Genomic DNA, 13,503 nt, shown 5'->3' with positions numbered 1-13,503 from the left:
GGACTAAATACAAAAGACAAGCCACTGATAACGAGCCACAGGTGAAAACAATCAGGAAGAAACACCAGGTAATTAGGGGGGCGTGGCACACATCAGGAGCGGACGGAGCGGGACGTAACACATACATCCTTAGTCAATTGTTTATGGTAATATTTAGAAACTACTGTAGGAGTGTTTACTTAATCATTGATTGACAACACATTTTATTATTCATTAAGGTGGAATTTATACAGTTTTATTTTTTCTGTTTCATAATATTTACATAAACAAAACTTAAATGTATTCTTCAAGCAAAAGTTTGCTGTGACACGAATGAAAATAACATTAATCAATATCACTATAACACATAGTTTAATCAAATTCAAGTAAGAGCTGATAGGAGATGAGAACCAGCAAACCCTTCAGCCCAGAAGGCCTGTAATATTCCATCACTGTTCTAAACCACCCTGAATAGTGCATCTTTCTATGTATGGTGGCACTTTCTGTGTATAGTGAACTGTTTTCGGTCACCTGTATGATATTATCTGCAACAAACAGTTTTTTTGAAACCTAATTCATGCCGATCTCATGTCAAGGTTAATTAATGAGCTGGAAAATGGTGAGACAACAGCAGGCTTTCAACTTGGCGTCCTGAAAAACCCGATTCACTTCACCACCAGGGGGCGGTGATAAACCAGGGCCAAGTGTGTTCTTTCCAACTCATTCCCCCGATGCCTCAAGGCCCAAGACTGAGCCAATAGGAGAAGAACAGAGGCGAAGCAAAAATTTGGGAAAGAGTTCTGGTCTCCTGTATTATGGGACTGCAACTTGTGGAGTGAAACACTGTGCTGCTATCATCAATAAGAACAATATAAAAGATATTAAGACTGTAAAGTAGGTGAGTGTTGTGTGTATTTAGGATTGTGTGCATGCATGTGCATGTGATTATGTGTGTATTTATGAGTTTTTGCAAGGGGTTTTGAATGGTGTATGTGTGTATATGCAAGGCTTTGTTTTATTGAGTGCGTATGAATATATGTGTGCCTGTCCGTATCTGATCAGCACTTTCCTGATTCCCTTCAGACTGATCCATTGCAGAAGCATCACTTAGGGCTGAACTCTGTGAAAGTAAACAATAACACATCTCAATCACGTTCCCTCTTGGACCTCTGCTCCTGACCCATGGACTAGGACCAGGAAAAAGAGCTCAGCAGGCAGATCTTACCTGCAGCAAAGGATACGGAAGAAAGCTCCCCTTCAAGTGTGTTTTTATGCCTGTTATTGAGGAAGGAATTTGGGATTCATTCTGCTGACGGGGGAAGTTGCTCCGATGGCCGCCCCGGGAATTCGGGCTCCGTGGCTCGCTCTGGGTCTTGAGGTTGTGCTGGTGGTGCTGGTTGCCAGGGTTTCCGGAAATGGCCAAGACAGAGGGGAAGCTGGACCCTCCTGCTACGGGGGATTCGACCTCTACTTCGTCCTGGACAAGTGAGTTTCAGTCAGCCGTCCCCCCACCTTGCTTTAATTGGTATAACATGCAGTGAGTTAGGTGAGAACGTCAGGGGGTCCAGGGATCTGCAGCATGCTAGCAACAGTGCTCGGTACCAGGCTAACCTCAGCTAGCTAGTCAGTTTACGTAATAGTTATTCCGAGTGGTGGCAGTATTTACCAATAGTCAAATCATACACATTTGTGAGGGGTCCCGGAAGCTTGGGGCCCCCCTGCTGGCCACAAAAATTAGGGGAGTTGGGCCCCAAAAACAACAAACCCACCCTTGATTCATTAATTAATGCAGAAAGTGCTTCCACATCCTATCCCATGATGCTGTGAGCTTCTTCACATGCAAGTGTGCTCACTTTTTATCGGAAATGCAATGAGGACACGTAGCTCCTTTTAATGCCTAAAGACATATCAAATTGCTGACGTACGCGACTTATTCCAAGAAGGAACCAGGATGAATATATATGTGAGCATAAAGTCTCTTCATTGCATTAGAGCACACTGAATGCATTATGAACTGTGTAAATTAGTGCCATAGCTATGAATTACTGTTGTCTTTGCAGTGTGACTGACATCTACACTGAGATTCAACGTGGTAAAAAGGAAGTGATATGTCTGGTTGCTGTGGCTAAGAATCTTTCTGGTAATTTCCAAATAGTGCTGCTCCTCTAACCCCATAGAGTATACTTCCCATGAATGGTGAACAGCAAGATTAGATACATTATTGTCTCACCATTCTTTGCATCACTATTTCTTAAAGTAATGCAAAAACTCCTAAAAATAGCCAGACGGACCCATGTGACCTCATAAGCATTTCAGCTTCTGTTGCAAATACAGCTCTGGAAATAATTAAGGGACCACAGCACAATTTTTTGTTTCAGTTATTTCTCAGTTTATGGGTGTGCGGCTGTGAATAATATATATTTTTCTGCAAACTGTAGCCTGGTTCTTCCCTGTTTCTCATTAATGAAGGGCTTCTTCCTTGCTTTATGGAGCTTCAGTCCTGCTTCTAGGAGCCTGATACAAACTATCCTAGCAGTGCACTTCACACCTGCACTTAATGTTTCCCATTCCTTCTGCAGGTCACTTGATATCATCCTCATGATTCATGAAAGACTGTCAGATAAGTTGACGGTCATCTCTGGCATTAGAAAGTTGCTTCTGCCCTCTACCTGGCAGGTTTTTGGCCATTCCCAGTGTCTCTTGCTTCACCTTGTTTTTGTTGTCTGCTGTCCTAGAAACTTTGAGCCTGGAAGCAACCTGCCTCTCTGTGTAGCCTTATGCCAGTAGAACCGGGATTTAACCAGGATTTAATAATGCATTTTTTTTTTTTTATCAGAGTGGTCTCAATTTTTACAAAGCTATTGTTTCCTTCAACTCTTTCATTAGCTACATGAAAGGGAAACCGTGAATCAGTCGAGTATACGAGCTATACAAATAATGAATTTTCTTCCCGGTTGAGAGCTTGTTTTTAGGAAGTATATGTTTTCATCTTTCTGGTTACATTTCATTAGCTAATATTAATGTAGCCTCAGCACACATATCTTATTTAAAATACAGACTGCAAGCAGACCGGCCAGAAGAGTGTTTGAACAGAGATTTGGTTTGCACTGTATGAGTGGATCTAATAGGGGTTACAAATGAGGTCAGATCTTTTGTAGAAAGTGTTGGGTTATGTGGTTCAAATGTACCTGCTTCTGCTCTCTGTTTACTGACTGTGGGCGTAGCTGACTGACCCACACAGCTCGGTCTTAATTGAACCATCTGGTATAAGACTGATTCCATTCTTCACTGGCTGCTGCAACTCCAGGGGGATAAGCTGGGCTGATAATATGTGACAGACCTGCTGTTTGGTCATGAGGACCACGGGATGGCAACTCTCGTCTGGAACAGGCATGCACCAAAGGCCAGTTTACAGTAGCTGTGTTGGGAATGTGCAGCGACAGGTATGACGTGGAAGGAGTGACACAGTTAATCACCAAGAAAAATGTAGAAATTAAAACAGTGGAAGCCCCTGAGATCAGAATCCAACTTGCCATAATGGACCTTGCTGTATTGCTACACGGCAGACAGAATGATACACTTTAGTGTGACAACTGGTCGCAAAAAGGCAAATCACAATGTCTACATATTTACTGAGAAATAAATAGACAAATTATCAAAAGCAGCAATCAGACCAGTGGTTTATTGTAACTTCAAGGATTTCTAATGCAAATCAGTGTGTTTGTTTAGATGCTGAAGAATATTTAAGGTATTTTTTCTGCCCATGCATTAGGTCATGTGGGGGTATCCATTGGAATTGACTCCCGTCTCATTCTATACTCTCTTTCCATGTGTGCCCTCTCCTATCTCCGGTAATTTCTCTGAGATACAAAAGCCTGTTTGTTACCATTTATTAATTTCCTCTCATGCTTATACCCATAAAAATAGCCACCCTTTTATCCTGCCTGCAAGCATTATGGCGGCAGCTAAAAGATGAATTGAAATAAGAGGTGATATTGTTGACCCAAGTTTTCTTTTTCATCTCACATTCAGATTGCTTGAATATACAACCATAAACAAAAATGTGCGGCTCCAATGCTACAAAGTGCTGCCGAGGCGTTTTACCTGGCTCTGGCTCAATAGGGCGTATACAGCCACACAAAGGTGTCCCCCGTCCATGAGCCACCGGGCCAGCCCCCCCCCGTTCCCCCTCTCCAGCTTCTCAGCCCTTTCACCATTCGGGCCAGATATTCCAGATGTTCCAGAGCTCAGAAGATTCTGCCTGTTGCCACTGAGGCAGGGACACGTGTGTGTGGGGGGGGGGGAGAGGGAAGGCAGTTTGCAAAAAAGAGCGAGGGAAAGGCAGACAACACAAATAGAGCGTGTGGCGAATACATTTACTTTGGAAACAAGGGAGCAGAAAAGTAGAGGAAGAGAAAAGCAGAAGGTAGTGTAATATGAGAGAGGGGAGGGATGGAGGGATGGGACGTGGAATTTGGAGGAGAAAAGTGCATGTGACACAGAAAATGGGCTTGGAAAAAACAGGCGGTGAATAAAAAGAGTTGGATATGGAGGAGAAGCGAGACAATAAACACTGCAGGCATCTCTCATTCTGACATTAACTCCATCATTGGGACGACTCTTTGATCCTAAGGGACATATAAGTCACCGCAATATTAAAAGTATTTATTATAAATAGTTCAGGCCAATTCAGTTTCTGGGTTTTATATAGCACCCTTACCGTAACATGGTCAAAGCATTTTACCAAGATTTAGTGACAAAAATTTGATCGTGGGCTGCCATGACAGATGTTCATGTAGGTCATTGAAAATCTCAGTGAGAGAAAAAAAACAGAAGACGACAAATTAAACAAAAATTAATTTGTGGACCGAGTCCGACAGGCTGCCCAGTTCAAGTTGCACAAGGCATGTTAACATTAAGGTTGAAATATTGATATGAAAGTCTGTTACAGTGGGAACCTTGGTGTGGATTGTGGTTCCAGGTACTGTGGTATTTGGGGGCATTTTAGTACAGTATTCTGAAATCTTGGTGAGTAAATTATCCGTTAGCCTATTCCACTCAGCTCGGCCTATTTTATTTTATTTTAAGATTTCAGAATAGCAGAATGGCATTGTTTTTGAAAATAACATCGAAATATTGTATCATCAATATTATGTGAGTACTGCAATGTCAGAGCATGGAGGTGAGTTAAGAATATAATGGACTGAGCGATTGCTCTAACACTAACGGAAAGCATGGCTTCCCCCATAAAATTGCAAAAAGAACTTGAATTAGTTAGTATCTATGTAAATTGATCCATCCATCCACTCATCCAGCCATCCATTTTCTGAAACCACTTAATCCCAACTGGGGTCACGGGGGGGGGGGGGGGGGCGGCGGAGCTTATCCCAGGAACAATGGGCGCAGGCGGGAACCAACGCTGGGCAACAGCCAACACACCGCAGGGCGTGTAAATTCATTTTATTTGATATTAAAACGGATCGTTTCAAAGGAATTGCTTTTGACAACATGTACGTTAATTTTCTCTTTTAAACCAGGATAAATATGGCCCATCGATGCCCATTGAAGAGTGCTTCACTGGGATTCTATGGAAGACTCACATATGCTTTGTCTGAATGGAGAATAGACAAAATTTTATTGGTGAATATGCTCCGATTACGTGTTTTTGGAGCCCACCTGGACACTGTGCTTCACTGGGAGTCTAGCTGTGTCTGAATTCAGGGGCTGCATCGTTTGAAGGATGCAGTCGGCATAGCCTTTGTAGGCCAAGTCCCTCAAAAGATTCACGCAATAAATCCTGGGATAGGTTGGGCCGCAAACAATCCATCAGTCCTCAAATCCAGCCTTTGTCCCTGAAATGGGACACAGCTTATAGGAGAGTCATACATTTTTGCTTAGGCAGAGATGATTGGACAGATGGACCTGCAGTCAGAAATTTTAGACCCGTCTGGAATCCAGGTTTCTCTTCACAAGACAGAATAAGTATTTCCTTGCAACCCAGAGTGACAGTTTATTGTTGTACATGTGATCTTTTGCAATCTGCATTTGGGAATATTGTACATAAAGTTGTTATCATTCAGTTTTCATGTGATCGTTTGTTTAATTGGTAACATGTTACTTGACGGGACACAAATACTAAGTAATAACTTAGCTACTACTTAAGTATGACTCGTGAACAAATGTAGTTGCTATTTGAGATTAAAAAAAGCGTCAAAATTCATTAATGATGAACAAAAATGAGATCAGTATTAAACTTGTGTTATTCATGATTGTTTCTTCAGTAGTTCACAAAGGTTTACAGATTTAACAGATATAGTAACAAATATAGTAACTATTTGGGATGAAAGATGTCACAAGTCATTAATGATGAATTAATATGAGATGAGTATGTAATTAAGACTTAATTCGTGGTTGATTAATGCATAAGTAATAGAATAATACTACATTATTTTTGCCTCGTGTTACACTTTAATTTTCAAGTTCAATGATTTTTAGTGAACTTGTTAGCTAGTTAGCTTGCTAGTTAGCTTTGTGTGTACATGGCAGACACTGCAGAGAATGCAGTTGCCTTAATTCTGAAGAAGTCCTTTGATGAAGGACAGCAGAATTTACATACAAGTAACTGACCAATTAAAATAAGAAAAAAGGGACCATTTTTGGTCATTCTGCCAACTGTCAACACTGTGCTGGCCCCATATTAAAAATATTAACACTCAACATAAGGATATGTATACAATCATAGCAGCTGCGGCATGTAAGCAAATCAAGACTGAAGTAGACTAGCATTAGCTGGACCAAAATGGTAGGTTTCCAAGCTAGATATTAATAAACTGTAGCTACTGAGCTGGCATCTCGCAGGCAGATGGCAGACAGAGAGGTACTGAGCTGGCATCTCGCAGGCAGATGGCAGATAGACAGGTACTGAGCTGGCATCTCGTCGGCAGATGGCAGATAGACAGGTACTGAGCTGGCATCTCGCAGGCAGATGGCAGATAGACAGGTACTGAGCTGGCATCTCACAGGCAGATGGCAGACAGAGAGGTACTGAGCTGGCATCTCGCAGACAGATGGCAGATAGACAGGTACTGAGCTGGCATGTCGCAGGCAGATGGCAGACAGAGAGGTACTGAGCTGGCATCTCGCAGACATGTGGCAGATAGACAGGTACTGAGCTGGCATCTCGCAGGAAGATGGCAGATAGAGAGGTACTGAGCTGGCATCTCACAGACAGATGGCAGATAGACAGGTACTGAGCTGGCATGTCGAAGACAGATGGCAAGTAAACATGGACTGAGCTGGCATCTCACAGGCAGATGGCAGATAGACAGGTACTGAGCTGGCATGTCGCAGACAGATGGCAAGTAGACATGGACTGAGCTGGCATCTCGCAGGCAGATGGCAGATAGACAGGTACTGAGCTGGTGTCTCACAGACAGATGGCAAACAGAGAGGTACTGAGCTGGCATCTCGCAGGCAGATGGCAGACAGAGAGGTACTGAGCTGGCATCTCACAGACAGATGGCAGATAGACAGGTACTGAGCTGGCATCTCGCAGGCAGATGGCAGATAGACAGGTACTGAGCTGGCATGTCGCAGACAGATGGCAAACAGAGAGGTACTGAGCTGGCATGTCGCAGGCAGATGGCAGACAGAGAGGTACTGAGCTGGCATCTCACAGACAGATGGCAGATAGACAGGTACTGAGCTGGCATGGCGCAGGCAGATGGCAGATAGACAGGTACTGAGCTGGCATCTCGCAGGCAGATGGCAGACAGAGAGGTACTGAGCTGGCATTTCGCAGGCAGATGGCAGACAGAGAGGTACTGAGCTGGCATCTCACAGACAGATGGCAGATAGACAGGTACTGAGCTGGCATCTCGCAGGCAGATGGCAGATAGACAGGTACTGAGCTGGCATCTCACAGGCAGATGGCAGATAGACAGGTACTGAGCTGGCATCTCACAGACAGATGGCAAACAGAGAGGTACTGAGCTGGCATGTCGCAGGCAGATGGCAGACAGAGAGGTACTGAGCTGGCATCTCACAGACAGATGGCAGATAGACAGGTACTGAGCTGGCATGGCGCAGGCAGATGGCAGATAGACAGGTACTGAGCTGGCATCTCGCAGGCAGATGGCAGACAGAGAGGTACTGAGCTGGCATCTCGCAGACAGATGGCAGATAGACAGGTACTGAGCTGGCATGTCGCAGGCAGATGGCAGATAGACAGGTACTGAGCTGGCATCTCGCAGACATGTGGCAGATAGACAGGTACTGAGCTGGCATCTCGAAGGCAGATGGCAGACAGAGAGGTACTGAGCTGGCATCTCACAGACAGATGGCAGATAGACAGGTACTGAGCTGGCATGGCGCAGGCAGATGGCAGATAGACAGGTACTGAGCTGGCATCTCGCAGGCAGATGGCAGACAGAGAGGTACTGAGCTGGCATCTCGCAGACAGATGGCAGATAGACAGGTACTGAGCTGGCATGTCGCAGGCAGATGGCAGATAGACAGGTACTCAGCTGGCATCTCGCAGACATGTGGCAGATAGACAGGTACTGAGCTGGCATCTCGAAGGCAGATGGCAGACAGAGAGGTACTGAGCTGGCATCTCACAGACAGATGGCAGATAGACAGGTACTGAGCTGGCATGGCGCAGGCAGATGGCAAGTAGACATGGACTGAGCTGGCATCTCACAGGCAGATGGCAGATAGACAGGTACTGAGCTGGCATCTCGCAGACAGGTGGCAGATAGACAGGTGCTGAGCTGGCATCTCGCAGGCAGATGGCAGATAGACAGGTACTGAACTGGCATCTCGCAGGCAGATGGCAGATAGACAGGTACTGAGCTGGCATGTCGCAGACAGATGGCAGATAGACAGGTACTGAGCTGGCATGTCACAGACAGATGGCAGATAGACAGGTACTGAGCTGGCATGTCACAGACAGCCAGCTAGACAAGTACTGAGCTGGCATGTCGCAGGCAGATGGCAAACAGAGAGGTACTGAGCTGGCATGTCGCAGACAGATGGCAGATAGACAGGTACTGAGCTGGCATCTCGCAGGCAGATGGCAGATAGACAGGTACTAAGCTGGCATGTCGCAGACAGATTGCAAACAGAGAGGTACTGAGCTGGCATCTCGCAGGCAGATGGCAGATAGACAGTTACTGAGCTGCCATGTCACAGTGGCTGGGTGATGTTTCATGCCCTTGTAGGTTTTCTATGCTACCTGGCTTCTGATGAGCCACACCTGTTCTCAGGTAAATACCAGGGTCAGGTGTGACTCATCAGAAGCCAAGTGGGACAGAAAACCTACTGGATAGTAGCTCTCCAGGACCGGAGTTGGAGTCCCCTGGTCTACGTCATATATGAAAAATGGCCTTGTCTCGAAAATAAAAGGAGTATGTAAAATACGCTAATCTAAGGCTAAGTTCTGATATGCTGAATTAAGCAAAATGGTATGTTTTTCTTTCAGGTCAGGAAGTGTGCAGGACCACTGGAATGAGATATACTACTTTGTTGACCATCTGGCTCACAAGTTCATCAGGTAAAGACTGAAGTGTGTTGCTTGATGATAAAAGCAACAAGAATGAATTCAAAATAAGGAACTACGTGAAAGAGGGCCATTCTTGTAATAAAATAAAAATGAAAGAGGCATATAAAATGGAAAAAATAAAATCAAATAAGATAATAACAATACAATATCAGGTCAATCACAACTCATAATGTATATCTATTTTTGCTGGAATATGCACTAAAAAGCAATGTACCGTTCTGATATTATTGAACAATATATTACATCCATCTGGATATTGCCGGCATTTCTGTAATGCATTACAGGAATGCAACATTTTATAGCAGCGTTTCTGAGTAATAGAATATAATAGAATAGAATGGAATAGGATATCTTTATTGTCATTGCATTGCAGCCAATGCAACGAAATTAAAACAACTCTCAGAGATACATACATCACTCACACAGTCATCATCACACATACCCTTGTGAAAAAATAGTGCACTAAAGTGTATTAACAGTGTGCTTTGATCACTAGAAGTGTAACAGCAATGCATTCTCTTTACACATATTTTTTTTAAATACACTGGCATTATACTTCTGTGTACTTTTAGAAAATATATTTTGCATTTAAACATAATTAAGTACACTGAAGCACACTTGAATAAAAGTATGTCTGTAATCAAATACACATTAGTAAAATTTTTTAGGGATAAAACACACTTAATAGACTTATAGTATATTTTTGTGCTAAGTGTATTTTTTCCACAATTTTTTCACAAGGGTACATACAATGAAAACTTATATTCACTAAAATAATCTAAAAATATAACATAATTTTAAATACATAAAATATTAAAGTGCCTGTCAGTAGTTGCATGAAATCTCCATGAGAAAATAGTCCAGCTATTTAAAATGATGGGAGTGGTGGTCAGGGGCGGATTAAGGTGTACAGAGGCCCCTAGGCTACAGTAGTCTGTGGGCCCCCCAACCCCACCCCCCTCCGCGCCAATGGGGGCCCCCTTGCAGGCTGGCACACGTGGGGCCCCTAGGCTTAAACCATATCTAGCCTGTGCGTTAATCCACCACTGGTGGTGGTAGCAGGATGGAGGTGAGAGAGTTCAGTTCTTTGACAGCTCAGGGGTAAAAGCTGTTCCTCAGCCTTGTGGTACGGCACTGTAGCGCCTTCCAGAGGCCACTAGTGTGAAAATATGATGGAAAGGGTGAGTATTGTCACTGATGATTCTACAGGCCTTACTATGACACCACGACCTGTATAGATGTTTTCCAGGGGAGGGAAGGGGAGTGCAATAATGTTTTGTGCTGTGTTGACCACTCTCTGAAGGGCTGCCCTGTCCGCCTCTGTGCAGTTTCCATACCATGCCAGGATGGAGTAGGTCAGTATGCTCTCAACTGAGCAGTGATTAAAAAGTCTTCAGCAAAGTGGCTGTGACTCTTCCCCAATGTCCTGAGGAAATGCAGTCTTTGCTGGGCCTTCTTCACTGTAGCCCTGGTGTTTATACTCCATTTTAAGTCGCTGCTGATGTGGGTCCCTAGGAACTTGAAGCTGGTTACCTGGTCCACCTCTTGATCTGCTATCCTGAGTGGCAGGTGTACATTCTGTTTCAGCCTAAAGTCCAGAATGAGTTCCTTTGTCTTTTTGATGTTTAACGACAGGTTGTTTTCCACACGCCATCCTGCTAGTCTGCAGACTTCTGGGCCTGGTGCCTTCTTCTCACTTACAGGGTATCAGCAGGGTGAACGTGTGATCAGCTGTGACCAGCCTGATGAACTTTGCGTAATCTGAAGTGGTTTAGTTCTTTTGCCAGTGGTGCACTGCTTTCAGCTGGCATGTCTTTGCTGCACTTGAAGTTGGTTATATGTTGTATACAAAGAGTTAAGGTATTAGCTAAGACATCAGGGTGCCACACAACACTGTTAGAGAGAGCACTTCCTGGTGATTCATATGGGAAGATCAATCTCAGCTTATCACAATAAGGAGGTCGGTGTGAAGTTCAGCACTCAGTGTGACTTTTTCCTTACGTCTGTTTCTTCCTTTCAACTTTTCTTTGCTCTCTGCAGCCCGCAGCTGCGGATGTCCTTCATCATATTCTCCACCCAGGGCCGGATTCTCATGAAGCTCACAGAAGACAGGTAAACGACCTGCGACTGCTGCATTGTGGTGTGGCAGACAGTCAGTCACCTTCCAGAACAGGGTCTGGCTGTGGGAACATAGTGTCTTCTGGCACTTAGGAAACGACTGGATGGAACAATGGAGCTAATGGTTTGTTAACATGACTTCCTGTCTGCCTGTCTGTGCTTCTCTTTGTTTCCTTGTGCAGGGAAAAGATTCGAGCTGGTCTGGAGGAACTCCAGAGGGTGCTGCCAGGAGGAGATACCTTCATGCACAAGGGTTTCAGGAGGGTGAGACATCCAGGATTTAAGGAGTTTGAGTCTCAGGGATACTGCCTTCTCAGGCAAGGTGTCACCAGGGAGTCAAACTGTTGCTAGCAGCCCAGAAACAGCCCCTGCTAGGAACTAGGGACCCATTGTTGAGTTTGCCATGTTAGATGGTTCACCATCTTTTTTCTTCTTTCAGGCCAGTGAGCAGATCTACTATGGGAACGCAGATGGTAAGATAATGGCCCTCTCAGGTTCTCTTTGCGAATATCCAGCTTTGCGAATATCCTCGGAGGAGCCTGAGGTGACTGAGGTTTAGGTTTGATTTGGAGTTTGATTTTACCTCACGGACAGGTTACCGCACCGCGAGTGTCATCATCGCCCTGACGGACGGGGAGCTCCGCGAGGATGAGTTCGACCTGGCCGAGAGGGAGGTGAGGACAGGTCCGCCAATGAAGAGACAGAGGGAAGGAATTATACTGATGGGCAGGGTCCTAGATGCTAGGAGAACACGTCCATCACTCCTTCAGGGGAAATGTGGAGCAATACTTATAGTGGTTAGGAACTGAGATTATGAGGTAAATGCTGTTGTATCCTAACCATACAAGACAAACAAAGACGACTGGGCTGCCCCCCCTCCCATCTAACCAAAGCTACCATTATCCATGCTCACTTACTCATGGGTGGGGTGGCTCAGTGGTGTAGTCGTTAGCACTGTTGCCCCCCCCCCCCCCCACCTCTGGGACCAGGGATTAAATCTCCTCCATATATCCCTCTGGATACTGCCTGCCCCCCCAGTCCAAAAACATGCTGAGGTTACTTGGAGTTACCAAATTGCCCATAGGTGAGTGTGAGTGACTGGTATTTGAATGAGCCCTGTGATGGGTTGGTACCCCACCCTGTGTTGTTCCCAGCTCAGATAGGCTCCAGCCCTCTCACAACCCAGAATAAGTGGTTACAGAAAATGCATGGATGGATGGACTTGTAGGACATGTGGGGAGATTTTACATGAGTAAATCCATCCACTTCCTGTAACTCATTATCCTATTCAGAGTTGCAGAGAATGGATGGATGGACTTATTCCTGCTCCCTCCCAAGAGTCCCTGAAATTCCCCCCTTATGGGCAGCCCTTCCTGTTGATGTGGACACCTGGGCCCCGATGCCTAACATTCCCTTTCTCCCACCCTCCTGTGCTGGACCTGGCAGGCCAGCCGTTCACGCAGCCTGGGGGCCTCCGTGTTCTGTGTGGGGGTGAAAGATTTCAACGAAACACAGGTGAGTTGTTGCCAGACCTGAGAGGAGCCCTCCGCCCTCTTTAACCAATGGTCCAACAGCTGTTTCTCTTTCCCTCAGCTGGCCACGATCGCGGACAGTAAAGATCACGTCTTCCCAGTGAACGACGGCTTTGAGGCCTTGCAGGGAGTCATCAATTCGGTAAGAGAAGGACGGCGACCGGCAGGTTAAAATGTGCCCCCAGGTAATTCATTGCTTGCTCTAACCTCTGCCAACATTCATCTGCCTCAACGTCTGTGTTTACAATATCCTGCTATATAACGAGCACAAAGCACCATAAACTAAAGCAGTGGCTTTAGATAAACACAACA

At 45.1% G+C, this 13,503-nt stretch overlaps 1 protein-coding gene across 2 annotated transcripts in view; it reads left to right on the top strand.

Annotated features, from left to right (window-relative positions):
- The first annotated feature begins 737 nt into the window (after window positions 1-737).
- LOC111857302 (anthrax toxin receptor 1-like) overlaps window positions 738-13,503 on the top strand; it is a 35,144-nt gene continuing 22,378 nt past the window's right edge. Inside the window, exons 1-9 of one of the 2 annotated variants that reach the window (XM_023837992.2) lie at window positions 738-877; window positions 1,063-1,464; window positions 9,461-9,532; window positions 11,582-11,653; window positions 11,842-11,923; window positions 12,099-12,132; window positions 12,254-12,333; window positions 13,106-13,174; window positions 13,253-13,333. In XM_023837992.2, coding sequence (XP_023693760.1) covers window positions 1,310-1,464; window positions 9,461-9,532; window positions 11,582-11,653; window positions 11,842-11,923; window positions 12,099-12,132; window positions 12,254-12,333; window positions 13,106-13,174; window positions 13,253-13,333 — 645 coding nt within the window. In that variant the 5' untranslated portion in view covers window positions 738-877; window positions 1,063-1,309. The remainder of the gene's footprint in view (window positions 878-1,062; window positions 1,465-9,460; window positions 9,533-11,581; window positions 11,654-11,841; window positions 11,924-12,098; window positions 12,133-12,253; window positions 12,334-13,105; window positions 13,175-13,252; window positions 13,334-13,503) is intronic. The other variant, XM_023837993.2, reaches the window with a different exon arrangement.

The sequence above is a fragment of the Paramormyrops kingsleyae genome, chromosome 7 (genome assembly GCF_048594095.1).
Source record: "Paramormyrops kingsleyae isolate MSU_618 chromosome 7, PKINGS_0.4, whole genome shotgun sequence".
Lineage (NCBI taxonomy): Eukaryota > Metazoa > Chordata > Actinopteri > Osteoglossiformes > Mormyridae > Paramormyrops > Paramormyrops kingsleyae.
This window is presented reverse-complemented; position numbering and strand designations above follow the sequence as displayed.